The following is a 23,854-nucleotide window of genomic DNA, read 5'->3' as shown; positions in this document are numbered from 1 at the left end:
ATATATATAAAGTATTAATATTCGTTAGACTACAATTGTAGTATATATGTCAAATACATATATATCATATTTAGTGATTCAAGATTGAATTATTTAAAGCATTTTAAGATCTAGCTTCGACCGTATAGGGCTCTTATTTATCGATTGTGTCTCTCACATACGCGGTCTAAAAAATGATATTATTATAAAATATTAGTTTCTCTTTAAATTATAGGTATTATAGTCATTCGCGTAAGGACGAATCGAAAGCGATTTCGGAGAGACATGTATTCATTTAATACTTCTAAGGGCTACTTCGACCAACTCTGATTAATTTTAATCGACAATTAGTCCATTGGAATTGACCAATCGTATTTGTCAACGACAGATGTGATTGGCCAATTCCAATGGACTAATCGTTGATTAAAGTTCATCAGAGTTGGTCGAAGTGGCCCTAAGCTGTTTTTCTTCCGACAGATTGTCTTTCCGACAACGGTTCATAACGAACAAAGCAGCCGTTTGTGTCGTATGGTCTTTTATGTGCACTTAGTCATACTAATTCGCATGTACACGTGCATCGAGCGCGTTTAACTTATACAACATGAATTTATACAACCTACGACACGCTATGAGAAAAGTCTTGAGAGGAAGCCTAGTGGAAATGAGTACGGTTGCATGGCGCATGATTGCGATATAACACTGGTACCGATCTTGTTCAGAAATCAAAACAAAAGGGGATTTAAGCTCAATTGCACTAACGTTATTTTAATTTTAAGCGAGGTTTAAAACTCTCTCTGTCTCGTTTTAGAGCGAAAGAGAGACAGAGACAGAGAGAGTTTTAAGCCTTGCTTAAAGTCAAAGTAACATTGGTGCAATCATATATACATTACGGGCCTTAATTATACATACATTAAACCTATATCGTCTTCTTCATAATTTTGTCTTACTTTGTTATTTTAGGTCTTATATAGAAGTAACGAATAAGGATGACCAGTCGTCGTGTTAACTTCCATTTCGTTAAGAGTTGCCATATAAGAATACTAAAACTAATCTTCAGTTTAAATCTAGTTTTTTAAATAAATAGCAAATAATAGAAAGTAAGGAAAATGAAGGAGTCCAATGGCGGGACTTGCGCCTATATGTGCCGAATGTGCAGTCGAGTGCAAGATAGACTGCGGAAAAGTTGCGGATATGAGAACCCCACTTGGTCTGCGAACCACGGGCGCGGCCTTTTCCCTCGGACTATAAAGCCACTACACTTCACTTCTACCAAACATTCGCTCGGCAATTCCGTCACTTACTCGCTCTCACCATGTGGCTGCTTATCCTCGCAGGTGAGTGCGATCACATCACATTCTCACAAGAAAAGGACAAAATTTTTGCAGTGTCTCGGTAAAAGTGCTTATGATTCAATCCACATCGCCCCTATTTATCAACTTACCTCCCTGTGAATGACACGCTGCGGAGTGTACGTGCAACGATAATTCATGCGTGTGTGTCTCTTGTTGCAAAACGTGGATGTGAATTTTGTGTGGGGAAAACGGATTCTGCTCTTCACGAATAGGATGAAATCACTTACAAAAAGTTGAAAAAAATGCATTTTGAATTGTTTCGTTTTACTATGCAAATGTATTCATTTTCGTTATTTTTTTATATGAAAAGTACAGTAAGATAACGATTGTTTTACATTTATGTTTTCTGATGAAAACAATATCGAAATGATGAAATATTTTTCAAATGATGAATATGTTTAAAGAGATTAATTTTCATTTTTTATTGAAAATATGAATGAGCTATACGCGAATTTAGTTTTTAAATATAAATCAATGGATACAAATTGATACAATTATTAATTTCAATAAAGTTTCTACATGACGTTTGTGTAAATTCCAAATAAAGTCATATACATGTATATCTCTCTTTAAATATTAAATAACTTTATAAAAGTGTTTATTTAAATAGATAATTTAGTCTACTAAATCTTTTTTACTATTTTGTCTTTTACTAACAAGTAGATGTTTCGCAAAATTTCTTAATGATATTTATTCTCAGAAATATCATTTGTATAGTTAATGCAAAAAATTTGAAATTGAAAATGTGCTAATATTTATATTTTCTATATAAAAATAATCAAACTGTATTCATATAAAAGTTGAGTAAACGACAGCATACATATTTATTTATATTCATATTAAATTTATATTTGTTTAATAATATATTTTTGTAGCTTATTTACTGTATTTATTATTATATTCAATTATTATACTTTAACTTACAAAATAATGAAAAAATTTTTAATTTTTTGTAAGGTAACCGGACCCTATATGACCTATTTAAACTTTGCGATTTTATCTATCTTTTGCTGAGTTTAAAATTAAAAACTGATGATCAGATTCAATAGAAGAAACACTTTTGAACATTAAAACAATATAAAACGTTTTTAAATATTCACAATGCAGTAAACATTTTAGAAAAGATAACATTTAGGTCATATTATAACAAGTACATATGACTAAATATGTTTCTCCTTTTTTCGTAAAAAAATGTTAGAAGAGTGTATAATAAAGTCACATTATTTTTGTAAGATTATAAGTTTATTAACAATAAGAATCTTAAGCTCTCAATAAGTTTATTAAATAATTATCTCAGTAGTTATAAAAAAAACAATTTATTAGGTATACTTATATTACGAAATATTACTTCACGATCGTATTCTGCATTTTACTCTACCGTCAATAACAGAATAAATAAAGTGAACTATAAACTGAAATCGAAACTGAATCGAATCGGATGGACAGCCTGCAGGACTTATTAGTTATTAGTGCTATTTGTTGAATTAAGGTGTAATTGCACACAAAGAACGAGTAGGGTATATTGGGTACTAAGCCCCTATACAGTTACCTTATATGTCTAGTTACCTTATATATCTAGTTATCTTATATTTTAAATATCTAAGATTATACAAAGTTTCATGGCGATACAGAGATTAGTTGTTTTGTAAATGAATAAAATTTACAGAATAACTAATTTCTTATTTATTTATTCACAATTAATCTGTGCAATGCAATGGAAAGAGTTTATGCATTTTTGGCAATTTTAAAAACACGCAGATCGAAGATTAAATTTATCTTTTTTTTTTACTCAGTTTTACTTGCTGAATCCGAAAATTATAATTAAAATAGTCTTAGTATTTAGGAAATATAATTTTGGGATATATATATATATACATTTTAACAGAAGAAAACAACGGCTGATTTTATCATTTTGTTGAATCAGCAATAATTTCTTTTTATTTTTATAAAAATCATTTCTTTTCATTAAAATTAATTATTATTAAAGTCGTGACTCACTTGTATTGTACAATAAATAATGAAGGCTATTATTGTGTAGAGTGCTTACGAAGCAGAATACTAAAGGCCTTTTTTTTAGCTAAATTTCTTGTACGTTCGTTTTTCTTTTCCTTCCAGCGTGGAGAGAAAAAGAAGAAAGATGAACGTTACACATCCTTCTTAAAATAAAAAACTTTTATTTTCTCGATAAACGATTTAAATGATTAAATTAAACAACAAAAACAATAGGGCTACAAACCAAAGTAGATACATTTAATGCTAAATTAACATAAACAATAGTAACAAATTTTTCGACCCCTATCGGCTCATTCTCATTGTTAAATACAATTTACAGAAATTCAACGGTGCAGATTATAAAAATAACATTAACCGAAACAAGATAATTCTTGCATATTGTATCCTAATCAATCCATACTTATCCTTTAATTAATGGAGGTAGTCGTTTATTATCATGTCAGTCCGAATTTCCACATCATGTAAATGGTCAATATGTAAAACGTAGTAAAAAAAGACGTTATAACTAAACATTAGTTCAGTTATAACGTCTCAAATGTACAAAGATTTCGACTTGTTTGAAGTGTGACTTCATTTTTAAAATTTTTAATTGTGCGCAAAAGTGCATGTATTAGGCAATCGAGCTGTAGGCAATAATATAGATAATCGATCGGTAAGGAAATGAGATGTAGGCAAACGGTGCTGTAGGCAATCGATTTGTAGACAAAAGAAACCCTCTCGGAAATTATATAAATTTACAAGAAAGAAATATGATTTATAAATACGAAGAATCGCCTTGATCGCATATGACCTTTTTCACTTAGGCGTATTTAATTCTTATTGGGCGATTTTTCACTTAAAAAAATTTGTGTTTATATAAAAATAAAAAACAAAGGATAATTTTTAATTATTATTATTAAAGTGAATTTTTTCAACTTTTATTTAAGAAATTCTTAAATTTATTCAACTTTTATTTAAAAAATTTTTTCCAACCTTTATAATTTCAACAATATTCGCTTCGAAAAAAATGATTTTCTCTCAAGGAGTATTTTACCCTCTGAAAAAAATGGGTATGTGTGAAAAAATATATGTTCCTTATTTTGATCTGAATTACAACATATCAAAAACTTATCAAAATTGAAAGGAGATATTTCCCTGCTTTCCCTTGTTAATATTTCTTAAATTGGGTTAACGTATCTACAATCTTAATAGAAAATAGTGAATAGCAATTTTCTTCAATTTATTAAATAAGTTGTATGTATTAATTCTTAAATATACATTTGTTGTAAAAATTTCTCTTCTTTTCCAACTATCTCTTTTCGAAAACAGAATAAAATTACTTTCATATATAAATATATACGTCAAAATGTTAACTTTAATAAATGTATACACTTTTTAATAAAAAATATATACATTTACTTATGTATAATAAATGTATTTTCTCTTTTATTGTGTGATACATTTCTGATTGATAATTAAACTGAAATACTCTACGCTTAATGAACATCATGTTGTAATTGAATGCGGTTTAACTGTATGTTCAACTGTATTATACTATACTTTATTGAACTAATATCATCTTTAGCAATATGAATGGCAATGTTCACATATCAGATCAATAGAAAGTTGCTTCCGACATACGTTTACGCAGAGAGCAACTATACGCACTACATCTCAGTTTCTACTCGACACGGTCGCCGTGCAATTTTATTTTCTTTTGAGAGTTTCTTCATAGTCCGTGACACCGCTGTAAAACATCCTTCTCGTAACACGAAGCTATCAGATTTTCTCATCTTCGAAAGAATTCACGTAACGATAATCGCACGAGAAGCCGCAGGGTCTCTTTGCCTAATTTCCTCCTCGGTACGCTGATACAATGCCGCAATGAGAACTCGAATCTATGTTTTATGATCTCTCGTTTCCTCCAATGTATAAAAAACCGTCAAGTTAAGAAACGCGTTTCCTTCCTAGGCTATTATTGCATGTTATCGAGATCTTTCACGTCGTCGCTGTGATGGCGGGATAAATTTTTACTCACGTATTAACAGACCTTTATTATTGTATTATCCTAATTTAGTTATTAAACTGCACTTAAAATATTTATCAGTCGAAATATTTTTGAAAGAGATTTGGTGAAAAATATTGAAATAGTATAATAGCTATTGTAAAAGTTTATTTAAGGCCATTCAACGAATATATAAAAAGTTAATTTCATTTCGCATAAATAATAAAAAATGTTTATATTATTAAAATGGCGTAAAAGATAATTGTACACGACTATAATTTTATTAATAATATAGAAAAAAGCCACGTATTATTAATTTTATTTATTGCATTTCTCTCTTACATAATTTTTTATATACATAATGATGACTCTATATGACTTATATAGAGTACGTTTATATGAAATTATCCACCGTGGGTGATGATATTTTGTAACTAATCATTAAATACTTTCTATATATGGCGACTATTCTCATTTTTATAAATTTATTATTTATTTGCTCTGTATACATTATTTATAACCCAAATCAGTAATAACCATAGTTGAAATGAAAAATCTCACGCGCTTGTATCGCCATCGATTGAGAAATCGATGTCGAACATAAATTGCGTGAACGAATGGTATCGCCTTTCTAACCGATATACCATATAGTACCGGGTTGCAGCTGCAACTGCTACCAACTTGAAAATCGAAAGTAGTCGAGAAGGAAGATCGTTACATACATTCAATAAATGCATAAATAAATAAACAATTTATTCATTTATTGATTGATTGATTTATTTATTTATTAATATGAAAATAATAAAATTATAATCAGGGGGTTGTACAGTAAATGCGAAAAGTTTTATGGCATGCTGCGCTCTTGCGTACTCCAACTGGGCACAATCTGATTGATCAACTTTAATCGTTAATAAATCGGTAAATAATAGTCTGAGCCAAAATTGGAAAAGGACTCTTTCACCCTCTTTCATTCCTAAAAATATTAATTAAGAGTTATGGGACATCCTATATGTTTACAATATGGAAATACATATAATATATATATATATATATATATGTGTATTATTGTATGCACGAGGTGTTTCTTAAATAACCCTAATATAATAACCCTAATTATATATAGTGCTATTATAGTGCATAGTGCTATCAAAAATTGAGTTGAAAAGGAAAAGTCCTGAGCCATTTTTTTCTACAATACTTAATAAAAAAATTATTGCCAAGTAAAGATAATTTAATCGACACCGTTTTTTATTCAGACACACGTCAGTGAACCGTGCACTTGGTAAGTAGATACTATCAAACGGTTCACTGATGTGTGATCGAAAGGAAGGTGCCAATTGGATTAGGATTTACTTGATAATAACTGCTTCATTGAGCGCTGTACAAAAAATGGCTCAGGAATCATTTAATTCAATTTTTGATTGGAAACAGGACTATATGATTAGTGGGCGCTATTTAAGAAACACCCTATATACATAATACATGTATTAATGTATAAATAGGTGTGTGTATGTATGTATATTGAAAACTTTTACATATTTCTCTGCATGTATCACTCACCAACGACCCAAGGTGAGTGATACGAAGGCCCGCGACTAAGGCGGAAGTATGCGCGCAGCTTTAAGCTAGAACTAAAAGTGAAAACCGCCAGTAATAACATGTCACAGAATATACGCCAATGTAATACTGTATTGCCAGCAAGGAATATCGTAGACAAGACTCTCTTTTACAGCTTTTTTTATCTTCTAAGTTCTTTGCATTTCCCACACACATTCTTTACTTCCGTTCCTTAAAGTACTTTTAAATAAACAGTTTCACAGTTCGTCTTATTTAGTCAAATATCGTAAATTTATTATTTATAAATATATAACATAAAATAATAAATTAAGTAATATTAAACAACATTAATTAATATTTGCAAGTTTAAATATTAGAGCTACTAAGGCTCACTTCGCCATCAGTATTTGAATATTTATTTAGATAAGAAAATAAGATCAAAAAGTAAAGAAAGCAAAACACTTGCTGATATATGACGATATAATATACATTATCATATGGTGTAAGGAATAATTAGCGTTGTAATATCTTTAACAATAGTTCTCTACAAATTTTTTTAAAATGAGAGGTATTTTAAAGTATTAATTTTCAAAATAATCTTATAGAAACATTTTTTGCTAGAATAGAGCAGAAATATTATTTGGCCTTAAGGAATCTTGATTTCGATCAGATTATACTCAGGACAGATTATCCGAAAGTGAAAGGTCGATGGCGTGGTTTCGCATTGTCCTTATTGCATCACTAATTTCACCTCTAATCCAACGCTCGAACCTATTAAACCTAACACCGCAATTTTGAAAGATCACTTATTCGTATTATACCTGATCGAATCTTTGCTTGGTAGTAATTATAACTACATTGTACCACACACAATGGAAAAAAGAAAAAATCATCATCCTAAATTTTCTTCGAGAAAAAATTGAAACTCATATATATACATCATGATTATGAACAGAACTTCAATTAACATTTGTTCATGTCATCTTTTATTTATTTAAGAATGTATGAGTTACATTTCAAAATATCAATAATATAAAAATTTCATAGAGTGTTCCGTAATTATGTCTGAACATCTTTGCCAAATTTAAGCACAATTCTTTTATTGGTTTAAAAGTTATTTAATTTTTTGTTAGTCTTGATTTTTATGTAAAATTGCGTTTTGTAATATTTATTTATAAATTTGATAAGAAAGTAACATTAAGAATTTAATAAAATTTTAAACATTTACTATAAATTTTAAACATTACTAATCAAACAATATTAAATATTTGTTTAAAAGTTTATCTGGATCCACTCCTTTGTTTAAAAATTATCGACCTAAAACTACAGAAAAAATTATAAGCCAAATTATTTGTTGTTTTGTTTTTTGTAGTTGGTTTTAAGGGCATATTCACGCGCTCTAATATCGTCATAATTTTTTGAATGATATTAGCTTTTTTAGCTGATAATAATTTCCATCCACCTATATTTAATATCGATAAATCGATCTAAAAGGACAAATATTATATAACTCGTTATGAAATGGTATAGCACATAAGTTCACATCCAATTATGTGTACAATACAAACTTTGAGACGTGTCTAATAAATTATAAAAAAAGTAATGTGCGTATAGATATGTTTGTATTTGTGGCTATTATTGATAATCATTATAGATGTAAGTATGATATTAATCAAATGTAATATAAATAATAATAGTAGAAGCAGAGATGTAAAGAAATTATTAAAAACCATTAAGAAATATAACTATTTAAACTGTTTATAATATCAATGCGGTATTATGACCTCAGGATTTTAAATATTTTAAATATTTATTCGCTACATCACTTTGAAGTATTGATGTATATATTTCTTATTGTCTACATATAGTATAATGCAATTATATTGCGTTATAAATTACTTTTTACAAATTAAGTTTATAATGACTATTTCGTAAATATTTCGTAAATATTTTACTTCTAAATATAATTAATTAGTAACAGACGCGTTTACTATACATTATTATTTATATCGTGAGTAGTTTACTATGTTAGTATTGGTCATACGTGGATATCCTGGATAATGATCTAGATAGTAAAGCAAAATGTTTAATTTCTACAATTAAATATAAGTATACAAGTCACAATTTTTAAACTTATTTTATCATCAATAAGTAAATATCTATAATAATTTACAAAGTATATATAAGCGCGCGAGTGTGAGTACGTGTCTTCTAAGTTAAATATTTTGAAGCCGAACATAAAAAAATGTCATATTCAGATTTACAACATTATTATCATATCGTTAGTAATAATATTAATCACCAATAATCGTAGTTACTATTTCTTTATCATTATCGTTTAGTTAAGCTAAAAATTATTCAAGTAACTATAGAAATTGAATAGTAACTATAGAAATTTCAATAGTTCTCAATAGTTCCTTTTCATACGGATTCTATCTATATAATAATCTAGTCTATATATAATAATCATAAATATATAAATAATTATATAAATATAATACACAATTATTGATATTCAATATAATATAATATAAAATTGGTAACATTAAGGTACAAATTCCGTGAAACGCATTAATTAAGTAAGGTTTGTTAATTGTATGTCTGCACTCGCGGTATGGGGGATATTGCTTAACCGTGGCTTCCTCCTAAGGACGCGCATATAGTATTATTACTCAACGAGGGAAAAATTACGCACATCCGTGCAATATCCCACGGACTAACAAAAGAAGGAAAGCTAACCGGATTGCCGCGCGCTTTCCTCTCTTAAGTTATTTCAAAAGAATCGGCGTGATCACGTTTAAATATTGCTTTTATAGAAAATAAGATGATACAATGATTTATTTCAAAACGTCTTTCTTCAAATTTAGTATTTTAAATTTGCAAAATAATTTTGTAACTTAAATTATTTAACACATAAATCTTAATTTTCCGCATCGATATCGTGGTTCATGGCGCAGTTATTGATACTTAATTGAATTTTTAATTCTCTGAATCTTTAGATACTTAATTTGCAAAATAAGTTCTTTGACAAATTTTATATCTCTTTTCTCACAAGTAACACTTTTCATTGGACTCACCTCTAATTTGGCTCATGTAGTGTTTTTTATTTAGTATTTGCAATGTAGAATCACGTAGAAAAAGAATTATATGCCGAACAAATTCATAGTAATGGGGTTATTTTTTTGTGAAAATTGGGAAATCAGTAAATCCTCATATAAATCATAAATTTAGTGAACACCATCAAATTTGGTCTTTTTTTCATCCTTTTTATTGTTATTTTAGAGAAAAATAATCCGTTTAATCTTTATCATCTTCATCAGAAAATCATAGCAAGATCGTAAGACATCGTTTTCTCGATTCTTTTATATCTTCATCATTTGTAATCAAAGCACTGTAATTACATCTTTATTGCACGTAAATCAAATTTTGCGATAATAACTTATGATTCTTAGTAAGTAAATTGCCAAAGAAACTGGTAATGAATGCACATTTTGTGAGATCATTATGCCTCGCTTACGTGATGTGGGTATAAGAAGCAAAAAAAGTAAAAGGAAATTTTCCTCAACTTCACTTTCAGGATCATCCAGAATTGTCAAGACTAAGCTACTAACTTTTAAATGATTAGAAATAATTAAAAAAGCGTTTTTAAGAGATACACGAATTAATTATTCAAGTATTTAAAATATAATAAAATAAACTTTTCTTTCCATTTCTTTCTCTTTCTACGCAAACACTTTATAAATATACATATCTTGAACTATGATTTATTAACGATGTATTAAAGTATTGAGAAAAGTATATTATTTATGTATCAAAATTTACAATGAAACATTTGGCATTTAATAAAACATATGGCAGTCAAAACAAAGGTATTAAACTGATTCGTTTTAATTAAGGTTATATGATTATTAATTATTATCTTGCAAAAAATTGCTATAGCTAGTATGTAATATATTAACGAATGTATACGACATCGACTATTCATTTTTACAGCACAGTTTGCAATATTTGCAATAGATTCTAATTTCAACTTTACATCACTCTGTCGAAGAAAAATGAGATTTATTTGAGCTGTATACAAATAGCATGATCTAATAATACTGTCAATAGGCAATTCAATTTTTTTACTTTTATTATCATAGTATACGTAAGCTCATAAGGATTAACGTGTTAGACACAGTTCATTAACCGTTCATATGCTTATCTCTTTCCGCTACGACGAGGCGCCTGGAAATGTTGAAAGCAAAATCCGTGGGAAGAGTTTCTTGAGCGCACGTCGTTGTAACTTTCTCTGCGTTACTTTCCCAGCTCCATTCTAAGCGTTCGCGGTCAGGCAGAACGATATAGGTAAAAGTCACTTCCACGTTCGATTATTCAACTCCATCAAACTCCAAAAGGAAATGTATATAGGATTTGGCATCTTATGCAGCAGACAATTTTCGTTTTGAAGAATTTTAAAATAAATTTTTATCATGCGACAGCAATATAGAAAAAATATGCACTAAAAAATCATATTTGTCGATTAAATATTTGTTAAAGTAAATTAATTTTTAAATAAAGCAATCTTTTTAATTTAAATAGAAATGTTAATATTTCTAAACCAATTAAGGAAGATTTTGTATATTGCAATATTTGAAATCAACAGGTCTTCTTACAATCTCCGCTGGAGAGGAGACCAGCTTCGTCAAGGAAACAGTGTCATCAGCGACCAATGCCGATGACATTGTTTTGCTAGAGATCGATGTCAAAGATCCTGTCAAGAGGTCACCAGTTTCAAGCAGCGCCATTTATGGAACTTCACCTAGCCAATTCGTTATTCGACACGGTGATGATTCTCAAGAGGTATGAAATAATTTTACTGTATATATCCATTAAATTGCAACTAATCGCATCATAGAATATTCAGTACTAAATGTTCCGTCGAATATTCAACATTATTGTCATTGGTCAACCATGACTATTAACTGCTTATCACCCACTAACATGCTGACTAACTAGCCATGAACAGAACATTTTTATAAGACATTTGAACGAATAGCAGCATATAAAAAGAGAGAAAGAGAAAGAGAAAGAAAGACTCTTAGGTCCGCCTTCAAGATCTAGGTGTTCTGATGCAACTGAGGTAGTAGTCAGCTTTGCTCGACTCCATTACTCTCATTACTTGTACGAGGATTTCCATTTCACCAGTGCACTTCGAGGATAACGAGAGATTGTACATTCCGTTCTACAAAAGCCGTGAAACGCCGGATCCCTCCCTTCTCCTACTGTCTCTCAACACTTTTATCCTTTCTTGTTAAACGAAGTTAAACTTCTAATAAGCTTGAAATTAAAATAATTATTTAATATATGTTACTTTTATCTACTAAAGTAGCGCTGTTACTTTAAGGTGGATATTTATGGTTAATATCATTAAAAATATTTATTATATTATTAAAGTATATAGAATATAAGGAACATAGAATAGTATGATAAAAAACAAAATATACATTTTCAAAAATGTTATTAATATTATAAGTATAACAATAAGCGACTTATACAATAATTTCTCACATCATAAATCAAGTTAAATAAATAGAAGTATTGTAAAAAATATTTTATTCCATTTTTTAAACTGATATACTCAAAATATGCGCAAAAAATAGCGTAAGAATATGAATAAATTTTTATTATTATCAATTACCGTTGTATCGATTCAGTAAACAATATTAGATGATATATTCGCAAATCTATAGATTCGATTATAAGAAAAAGGTAACGGAGATCTTGTCGATATGTGTGCCGCCTACGCGGTCGCTCGTGATCGCTCAGTAGTGCCGCTGCTCGAATGCAATCACTCGCTTGCATAACGCTTGCAAGTTTGCACGCCTTCTAATCGCCCCGACCTGACAGAACCGGTACAACCACACCCACTAACAGCCAGGTATAGGTTTCTAGTTTTATCAAATCTCATATACGCTTATAGAATTATAACCTTCCCCACGGCCTTGTATACCGTTATAGCGGGATGAGTCACTTTCATGATCGTCGCTTCTTTATCGGTCACTATCCAGCTCATCTACTGAGTTGTTGCAGAGCGATAACCTAACCTTCGATTATTTGTTTGTAGCTGTTCGTAAGATCAAGTTCATTTACGGAGTAATGGAAATGAAACAAAATAGAATGTCACCTACAATTATTATTTCTTTTATTTGCGTTGCCTTTAATTAATTTTTAATTAATTTTTCATTTTTTATTTTCAATTATAAGTCTCAAAAAGTTTGAAAAAGTTCGCTAATATACAGCTGTAGATTAGGACTGTTAATATCCGAGAACCCGAATAGCCGGGTCCCGTTCTATTTCATAGGTACTACCCGGGTAATACCCGAAAATTCAGGTAGCTGGATAATAAAAATAGAATAACGGGATATGTAAAAAATGCGTCAATTGAGAACAAAATATTCGGAACAATAGAAAACTAACATATATTCTTTACGTATATATATACTTATAAAGTAATTGAGTAATAGAGCGGAACTCGCGGGTACCCTGATGATATAGAGATATCTTGGCCTATATTGACAGCCTTACTATAGATATCTCATACACGAAAAAAAAAGATTATTAAAAATGCTATGCCATATTTAACCATCTAATTTGCTGCAGCAGTCAATCTTTTTTTTCAGTGCAAACACGTTCCAGTTTTGCCTAGTTCCTAAAATTATTTATATTATAATTGTGCGTAATATTTTGTTGTATATACCTTTTATAATCAATTTTATATTTAAAATTTTATCGAACATTGTTTGAAATCCATCAGCAGCCTGCTTTTTAACGCTGATTCTGACAGTTAGGCATCATTAAAATTAAGAGCGCGAGCACATGAGGAGACGCGATGTCTCTTTGTGGCGTCACAAGACAAGCGTTGATCCGTTCATTCACAAGCGCCGAGAGTGCGAACGAATCGGCGCTTGTCTTGTCAAGCCACAAATGCTATAAAATGCCTTCGCGTGCTCGCGTTCTTAAGACAACTTTCCGCTTTAACACAAACGTTTTACTAATGTAGAAAAATGTACAAATTTCAGCTATCGCCCGAATACTTAGCCGTCCTACGACAATTCACTGGAACTGATCCGCAGGCGTACGCAAGACCCAATAATGCGCCTCAGAGTAGGCCACTTTCAGCTTATGCCAAACAGCAGCAGGCGCTGCAGCAGGCATATTACAATTATCGTAAACCCGCCGTAGTTCCTCCCAGACCGAAATTACAACCTCAATTACATCCCCAGTTGATTCAAACTGAGGCTGTGGCGCAGACTCAGGCATTACAACCGACACGCGGTCCATCCGGAGCATCAACGTACCAAGTAGAATCTTACACCTCACCGAAGCTAGGCACGTTCGAGCAAGAGTTGCTGCAATTGGTATCCGCCAATCAGGCCCAAGAGTTCAATTTGATTCCGACGCAGTCTAAAGCTAGCTATTCGCAACAAGAATACGTAAAACCAACGGCGGCACCGGTGCCTCAGTTACCCGCACAGTACCAACAATACCATATCGAAACTAGTCCGCCTCCTCGTTATCCGCCACAACAAGTGGCGGCGACGTATCAATCGATCGAGCAACCAGTTCAGTACCAGCCGCAAGCGGTGGATTATTCGACAAAAGGAATCGAATCTTTCAGACCATCTCAGCAATATAATTACGAAAGCGACAATGCTCAATTGAAAACTCATCAAGGGCAGAACCAGGCGGAAATTGAAGCAAATGCCAGGGCTCAGGCTCAGGCCGAAGCGCAGGCCTTAGCTTTTCAGAAAATCGCTCAGGCATCGTATCAAAAACATCATGAAACCGCTTTAGAACAAATCAGAATCGATCACGAAAGATATAGACAACAGAGCGCCTTGGAACAAATTCAACAAGGAGAGCAAGTTAGCGAAGCCGGACGAGCTCACATCGAAAGTCAATTGGAACCTAAGGATCCAGAGGCCGCGTACAGGGCAAAAGTAAAGGCGCAGGTGACTGCTGAAGCCGCCGAAGCCAGGAGGCTTCAGGCAGCTGCGGAACAAAAGGCCCACTCTGACGCCGTACGTCAAGTCGAGGCTCAACAGCAGGCCCATGTAAGAGCGCAGGAGAAGGCTCATATCGATGCTTTGAACTTTGAAAGAAATCAATTGCGTGCTCAGGCCCAAGCTCAGGCGTTAGCGGAGGCTCAAGCCTTAGCATTGTACAAAATCTATCAGCAGTCACGCGCCAAAGCCAATAATGAGATTTTGGCAGCCGCTAAAGCCCAGGCAGAGTCTAAGAAGGTAGATCCTGAAGGTACACCAGTCGTCCAGTACCTTTTACCTAATTCTCCCAAGCTTCCGACACTTAATAATTATTTTACCAATGACGACGTGAATAAGTATCAGGCTTCCGGCTCCACATATGCCGCTAGATCCGTGGTTAAACCAGATGATTCCAGCGAAACTATCATTCAAGAGCAAGCTTACGTTCAACCTGTTATCAATCAACCTCGTCAAGTACACAAACTTAAAGTTCCATCGACTCAGTCTTCCGTTTATGTTGCTCAATCAGGTCTCTTGAAAAAGTCGCCAGTCAAATCTCTCACCATCGAAGAGATTATTGATCAAGACCAGCTAAACAGCCCTCAAGTCGTACGTATTCCCTCTCCTAAGGATCAGCAGCCTCTGACGCAAGAAGAGTTGTCTGTTCTAATTAATTCTGGTTACACCGTCACCCCGGTACCTCAAACGATAAAACCGACTCAGCAGAGTTATGTGCCGGAGAATACTTCTACAGTGTACTACTTGAAGAAACAGCGACCGACGGTCAGGCCTGAATACGTTACATATGAAGAGGTTCGATCGCAAAGACCCACCAGAAAGAATGCACCTATTCTCAAACAAGACGACGCTAATGCTAGCGAGAAAGTCACTTACTTGATACCCTTGGAGCCCAGTTTTGGCACCAGACAATCACCACTTAAGAGTAACGAATGATAGGTCTTCGTTGTCGTCTTCGTTATTATCGTAAAAGAATGATGACATTTAGAGGAACCTGAACGTTACTATTAGTCTAAATCTATTTCTTTTATAAATTCCTTTTTTTTATCAAATGATACAATTTTCTTTCTCTTTTTCGTTTTAAACTTATATAATTAAGGGTGCCGAGTAAACGTAGTCAAAGATAGCTACGTTAATTTTGTACGGAAAGCGTAAAATAAATTCTTTTATAAAGTTACAAATATACTATAGCAAACTTTAGGGAAATCTGTAGACCATATATAAAAAAGATGAATATAATTTAAAAGAAATATTTTCTTGATGTATATGATGATAACAAACAGAATATAATTTATAATCGAAAGAATATTACAATAAATCCACTTTGCGCGCGATCTATTATCTAGTAGATATTAAATGCGACGGTGCTGAGTCAAATGATTATTAATTTATACTTTTTTGTAAATAATAGAATTTTAATTAATAAAAATATTTTAAAACCACGTAAACTATTTTAAAATTTTGCTTCATAGTAGAAGGTAATACTTCCTTTCTATTCTCTCTTATTCATTTCTACATCTTTCTTTTTAAATTTTTATCAACATAAAACAAAATATTACATATTACGGAAATGAGAAATATTTTTATATATTTATTTATAAATATTCTTATATATCTATTTATAAATAAAAAATGTAAATAGAAAATACAAAAAAATGAACATGCAAGAACTTTATATGAATCAATTTCAATTATTTTATCATAGCATCTTCCTAGCAAATAATATTATTCATAGCAAACAGTTCATAGCAAATAATAGTATTAAATGCATCATTAATACTCATCGTTAAGTACACTGTGTTACAAGGTTTCTGCTTCTTAATATCTGAATAGTGATTTTTATTTTTAACTGCTGAAAAAAAAGAATACGAGATTACAAAAAGATTTCAAAAAGAAATTCCATTAGATTTTAAGACATGAAGCACTTTATTTCAAAAATAACTTTAAATAATTTAAACTTATTTTTTGCTTTACGGATTAAAATACATAAAAATCATAATTCAGATGTGGAAAACCAAAAACCTTATAAATCAGTGTAAGTTTAATATTAAAAATTTTATTACTTAATTTGACATATCATTTAAAATTTTTCATAAAAAAGAGGTTTTATAACATCACATTTATTTTCATATATTCTAAAAGGTTTTTCTCTTATAGCTCTATACTATATTTATATTACTATTACAATACATCACATTTGCGTTATTACTGTTCAATTTTTAGAAAATTATATAAGAAATTCGCTTTGAATTTCTTATATAATTTTCTAAAAACTGAACAGTGATGGAATTTTTTGAGTAACGTATCCTTTTTCAATAAAACATCTTACAAGAAACGCATTACTTATTGAAAAATAAAATGTTGATCAAAATTTGTTCTGTGTTATATTATATATTAATACAATCATTTAAAAACTAATTATCATAAATAAAAGAAAAAAGTAATAATCTGAAAAGAATATAAAAATGATTAAGTGATTGTGCGTTTGTGTTTAAACATGTAATATAAATGCGTAATATGCCCTTCATCTTATTACACATGTATTGTATAATGATACTATTACTGCAATGATTATTATAGCGATAGCGATTCGATAAACATTTTATAAATGAGGGCAATCGATTAAATAATTATGAAAATACGAAAACTATTTCCAATAATTTATTTTTTTATTCGATAGAGTCACATGGATATACATATATATGTATTATGCAGGGTGTACAAAAAGTCTCGGATCTCTTAAATATCTTGAAAAGTAAGCATTTCTGAGATAAATATTTCATATAAAAATTGTAGGATTTAAAATGATTTATTTACTGATCTTATCAGTTTGACCTTGGGTGGCGTTATCGAGGTCAGGTCAAAGTCAAATCGATTTTTTAGGGGGGGGGTGAGCCGAGCAACTTTGCTTATGGTGACCACCCCCCTCCGGCGACCCCCCTGCCCTCTAGCCTCGAAAAACTACTTTTCCAGACATAAAACGAATTAGCCAGCCCAAACGGTGAGAGATAGATGGGTGGTCCGGGGGGTCAATCTTCTTGTCTCGGGCCCGGCATTACAGAAAAATTATGAAACCTTTGAAATTCCAAAATTTTTTTTCAAGTTGACCCTTCAGAGCCCTCTATCTCCCGAACGGTTGGTCCTAGGGCAAAAGTGGACCCGGCATTGTGTTTGGCTCGTCGAGATCTATAAGATAGCGTGTCCAGAATTATCAAATTCCGACATTTTTGACCCTCCTCCGACATAAAACGAATTACAGGGGAGAGGGGGGGGGCGGACGGAGGGGGACCCCTACCGCTGAGTCGGCCATGGGTCAGGGACCCCATAAAAATTGCTAACTCAAAACGAGGTGCCGGAAAAATACCGGTAACCTAAACCTAAACCTAAACCAAATCATCTGATCTTTCTCGACCTAACTTTCTCGACCTACCTTCGTCGAACCAACTTCGTCGGACCATCGTCGTCGACCTGACCAAAATTCATACGAGTTCAGGAAGTGACCCAAAATTTGTCCGAGGGCCGGGAACACCTCGTTTCCGCGAGTGCACCCCGGGAACTCGCTTCCCGGGGCGCGAGAGTGCCGAAAACACCTCGTTTCCGCGATTGCCGAGAACGCCTCGTTTCCGCGAGTGCCGAGAACGCCTCGTTTCCGCGAGTGCCGACAACGCCTCGTTTCCGCGAGGTGATGTGGGCAAACGGGATTCTTCCTAAATATCAAATCAATTTTAATGAAAAAATGTGTTTAAATGTTAAATATGTTTATTAGGATTTAATTGAAAGCTAAATGATTCGTGCTACTTATATTATCATAATGCATAAATACAATGCATACATATGTAGTATACTATTAAAAGAAAAAGTATCTCTTTTATATGTAACAGTATCCTGCTTAAACAAAAATTGATAATATTTTTTTCTACAATAACTAAAAATTGTATAAGAGAATAACAATAAATACTCTAATTTGCGTAATTTTTTGTATATATTTCAAAATGTATATCATTTTTCCTACGTCTTTCTCCTTCAGTTTTTTTATTAATATCAAGGTTTGTTTGGTCATCTTATTTTATATGCTGCATGTGTGTAATGTAATAGAAAAGCAACAAATGTATCAAATCCAAAACAATGGTTTTAAGCAACCTAAAATTTTATATTTCAAATTCTACAGACTGATTATATGTGTGATCCGTGATAGTATTAGCAACTTCCTGAAACTTTCCTGCGTTACTTGGCAAGGACAACCACTGTACTATAGTTATTTATAAGACCATAACATTGACCTCAATAATGCAATAATGATTCCATTCCCTCTCATCTACAGTTTCGATCATGAGATTTATTCCGATTTGTTGAAAGAATTTTGTTTGTAGAATAGTAATTATATAAATCACAAATGATTAAATCATAAAACGGTACAAAACAATTCTATACGCAAGAAGGATATAAAATAAATTACACAGGATTGTATAAAATTGTATCAGCAACACATAGAATTAATTCTTAAAATGTTCTTTTACTTACTCGTAACATCGTGCAAATACGTATATTTTTATAATATTAACTTTAATATATTTTAAAATTTTTATATTTTTCTATATTTTAGATTAAATTTAGAAAATATAATTTATATATTCATATATTTTTAAATATATTTAAAATATATTGATTACAAGCAATGATAAATACTTGTTGTACATTATAGGTGGACAGTTTAATGTAAATTTATATTAAATCAATTAATTAAAATTAGCATGTAATCCTAATTAATATTATATAAAGTATTTATTAGATACATATAATTAATAATGGTACATAAATCTTTAAAAAATCTATAAATTAAAACATATCGACTTCGTTAAAATTGTTACATTTACTTTTTTTATATATTTATATTTTAAAATTAAATACATATTTATTTTTAAAATAAATTCAAAGAAGGAGAAGAGGGTTGAACACTGAATTAATGACTATCGTTCTCGATATGATATAACGCCCGCGATTGAAAACTGGCACGAATTAACCAGAACTAAATCCGGTTTTGACTGCATTATAGCGAAACGTGACACGCAAGCCGGAAAACAGTCCCAGTATTGCAAATGCATCTGGAATTCGATTGTGAGAATGATAAAGTAGGCTTTCGATTTGATTTCGTTCCCAATTTGAGATCGAACTCTTTTTCAGGCACGTACAAGGAATTTAATATTTAAATTGTACACAATTACATTTACTGGATACTTTTGGCAATTAATTAAGAGTTAAGATATAACATCGTTAAGATATATATCTGATGGGCCTATTGCATTCATAAAATTGATGTACGACAGACATTGTGCACCTCGCAATATTTATATGGTCAAAGTAAGAGTTGGAAAGATCATCACCCTTGACTCAGTTAACGGAGGATTAGCAACCTTGAACTGAAGGTAAACATGAAAGGAATCAACGAAGTCTTTGCACGGGCTAGTAAACGACCAATGGATGTTGAATTGTCGAATATGATTTTAACTCGTATCAAGAACACTGGTCAGGCAACGCTTATACATATATAAGTCCTGTTCACCGATCTTGTGCTCAGTTAAATACACGCGAGGTAAACGCCACTTCGTTGCAAAGTACTGCAAATCTTTATAGTATCTGAAAGGTGAATTATTAGTGAATTAAAAAAAAAATAGCATCTGAACGGTGAATTATAAGTGAATTATAATACGAAATCTTGGTCGATATTCATAAAGATTTGTATTTTTATAGCAACCATTTTATTTAATAATTAATAACCATTTCATTTAATAATTAATAATAAAAGTTTTATATTAGACAAAATTTTATTTAATAATAAAAAAATTTTGTCTAATATAAAACTTTTAAAAAATATTTGTCTAAAAAGGATTACAATTTTTATTGATAAATCAAAATTATGTCGCGATATAATTGCTATAAAAATACACTTTATGCTTTTGTAAATAATTTTTTATTTGTTGCATTTTTATATATTTGTTTAGCTTAATTTAATTTCTGTTCCATTTTATGAATTTTTGGAATTCAGACATTATGTGCTACATACAAATGTCATTTAAATGAAATTTATTAGTTTATATTTGATTTTGTTAATTATAAAATATATATAAAATAATAATAATTACATGAAAATTAAAATTGTGTCGAGACGTAGTAGAAATAGAAATATATATAAAATATTATTTTTATGTCTCTCAACATATGTAATTCCTATTTATGGAATTATTATTAAACGACGTAATTTTAATTTTAAGAAAAATTTAAATTTTCCAATAGTAGCCACTGAATATGGTTTATTGCTATTAAAAAGTAAAATAGCTCATTCCGTACTTCTATTAATAATAGACTATTATGTCTCAGCATAATTTTAATTTATTACACGCAAAAAAATATTTTGCTACTCCAGCTAGAATTATAGCTGCTTTTGTATCTGATAGAAAGTTATGTATCATACGCATAGCACAAATCTAAATTCTATCTCTGTCATCTATATAATTAGATGCAATACATATCCAATATCGCAGTATTTGCTAGAAATTTATCTATTTTAGCTATTTTTTGTACTTAGACAATTTTCGCTATAATTACAAGATCACTTTTTTGAGTGTAAATAATTATTATGTTAGTGATATAATTAATTATGTTAGAGATATAATTAACTTTATTAATAAGAATCTTAATTCTTTTAAAGACAATTATTTTTTAAAAGTTTTACATTATATAAAATTTTGGGTAAATTTCCGAAAATGACCCACGTCCGATTGCCATGAATTTTAGCAGAATTTTATTGGTGGGGTGGATCTCGCTTTGCGAGTCATATGCCCTTGAGCGGAGGGGAGGGGGGTATCATTGAGAAACTCCACTCCAGCAATATATAACTTTATTTAAACATTTTCGGCATTAAATCTTTTTCCGGTGAAAATTCATTTAAGAACATTCATTTCAGAGTATTTCTGCCAAAATTAATAGCAATTAGGCGTGGGTCATTATCGAAAGTTCAGTCCAAAAATTTTTTAGGGAAGTATCAGAGCATCACAAATGCCAACTAATTGCACAAATATTATCTTGTTCATAATGGTGACAACTTGCGCAGCTACGCCAATTCTTTTTCTAAATCCCGGAACGATGTTCACCCATCCAGCTGTTATAATTAATTCTGAGATGGAAGATAATTTACCTTATCAATTACGAAATAATTTCTACAAAAATCCAAGTATTGCTGCTGGTCTCGCTAAGGAATCCTGGTTTATCGATAAGGAAATGCAGGTATATAATTTTGGTAATTTAAACAGATGAAACGTAACAATTAAACGTTCTTCAACACTTATTATTATTAATCTAACCATTTGATTTTTTTTAATGAATTAATACTCTCTATGTATATAAATTGTATAAATTATAATATATTATTTGTATTATTGTTACAGCATACTATGCGCTTCTTGAGAATTATATAAGTATAATTATAAGATTGCATCATTAACATCACAATTAATAAATTCGTTATATTTTAACACTATAGAAATAATTACGGCCACTTGCAGTTAGTTTTTTTTTTAGAATGTTCGTTTAATGTTACAGGTAATCGATCGAGAGGCGGACAAAATCCCAAAGGAAAAGATTTACAATGTGCTACATAACGCTGGACTCGTTCGCAGATAATATCAAGATAATAAAGAAGAATTGTTGGCGAATTCGATTGGGAGCACTTGTACTTGTGCGCACTGGTGCATATAAAAATTGTTATACACCGATTTAATCTGAGTGTAAAAGTGAGAAGCAAACATTTAAAATTATAAAATACATATTTTCCCTAATAACACAATGAAGTATTTCACGATTTAACCGGTTTCTATGTTTATGATAAACATATGTCTCAATTTACGACGTCTTTAATTGACGTGCATCAGTGCGCACTGCGAGTGCATCCAATTCGCTGTGTGTTGTTAAATATGTTTCGATTTCCACATATTCATGCAATAATTTAGTTCTTGCTCTTTGCTCGTTCGTTCGAGCTTGTGCTCTATCGTTCAGAATTTAATTAAAACATAATGTCACAATTTTGATATTTTATAGTTGATATTTTATACTGTTTTTCCACATTCTGCAGATTACAGTCGATTTTAGTTATTTCTTAATTACTTTGATTATGATCTTATAAATGTAATACGCACAGTTAGTAACAGTCTGATATATATACAATTCAATATTTATATAATACAATATATAATACATACAATATTATTGTAATACAATAGAAAGCTGCTATTTTATGCGCAAAATATGTAGGACGCTCGTGTATTTTATCCATTCATTATATCATGTCATAATTAATTAGATTATATCAAAGCTGAATTTTTTGCATGGTTTATCTTTTTTCTTTTTCTTTCTAACATGGAAAGAAAAAGAAGAAAGGTGAACCGTACAAGACCCAATCAGCACACAATATTTAAAAAATGTTTAATTAAAAAATGTTCGTGTATATTTCAAGAAAATCCGAATTCTGGTACTGTAGTAACAATCTTTACGTTTTTATTTAATAAATCTTTTAATGATACAATGTTTATAAATGGATCCTTAAAAGAAAATTTCAATTTCTCATCTCCTATTGTAGAAATAAAAATTGTTGAATATTAAGAAACTCCAAACTGAATATTCAATTAAGTTAATTTAGCGAATTTTGTCTTATAATATGCGCCTGCATAAAAATGGAATTACGAAATTACGTTTTTTTAATTTTTCAGCCCGTTTTTACCAAACATACTTACTAATACGTAAGTATATTCCAAAGTCTCTATAATCATTAGCAATTATAAAGACTTTGAAGACACTTCAAATTTTTCCAATCATATACCGTTAATTTAAGGTTTAATTTAGCAAAAACGAGCTAGAGGCCCACCACCACCCCC

General features: G+C 30.8%; 2 protein-coding genes across 3 annotated transcripts; both read left to right on the top strand.

The window, feature by feature from the left end:
- Positions 1-1,085: 1,085 nt before the first annotated feature.
- LOC108722238 (mediator of RNA polymerase II transcription subunit 15) lies at positions 1,086-15,883 on the top strand. Its single transcript, XM_018447228.1, is given in 4 exon segments — positions 1,086-1,233; positions 1,236-1,313; positions 11,531-11,727; positions 13,947-15,883. Coding segments are annotated over 4 exon segments (2,343 nt in total). The 3' UTR covers positions 15,867-15,883.
- A 4,621-nt stretch (positions 15,884-20,504) lies between these two features.
- Positions 20,505-23,125, top strand: LOC108722293 (uncharacterized). Of its 2 annotated transcripts, XM_018447299.1 has the most exons (4): positions 20,521-20,557; positions 20,601-20,637; positions 21,962-22,211; positions 22,527-23,125. In XM_018447299.1, exons 3-4 carry the CDS (start codon positions 21,984-21,986, stop codon positions 22,605-22,607), a joined length of 309 nt encoding a protein of 102 aa, XP_018302801.1. In that variant the 5' UTR covers positions 20,521-20,557; positions 20,601-20,637; positions 21,962-21,983; the 3' UTR covers positions 22,608-23,125. The 2 variants fall into 2 exon arrangements, with proteins under 2 accessions (XP_018302802.1, XP_018302801.1); XM_018447300.1 differs by lacking the exon at positions 20,601-20,637 and having other exon boundaries at positions 20,505-20,571; positions 21,963-22,211.
- The last annotated feature ends 729 nt before the right edge of the window (positions 23,126-23,854 follow it).

This window comes from Mycetomoellerius zeteki, unplaced genomic scaffold, assembly GCF_001594055.1.
Source record: "Mycetomoellerius zeteki isolate Tzet28-1 unplaced genomic scaffold, Tzet1.0 scaffold20, whole genome shotgun sequence".
In the NCBI taxonomy this organism is placed as follows: Eukaryota; Metazoa; Arthropoda; class Insecta; order Hymenoptera; family Formicidae; genus Mycetomoellerius; species Mycetomoellerius zeteki.
This window is presented reverse-complemented; position numbering and strand designations above follow the sequence as displayed.

Coding starts and splice junctions, on each gene's coding strand:
- LOC108722293 (XM_018447300.1), top strand. CDS start 21,984: ATGCCAACTAATTGCACAAATATTATCTTGTTCATAATGGTGACAACT. Junction 22,212..22,526: donor TTATCGATAAGGAAATGCAG/GTATATAATTTT, acceptor TTAATGTTACAG/GTAATCGATCGAGAGGCGGA.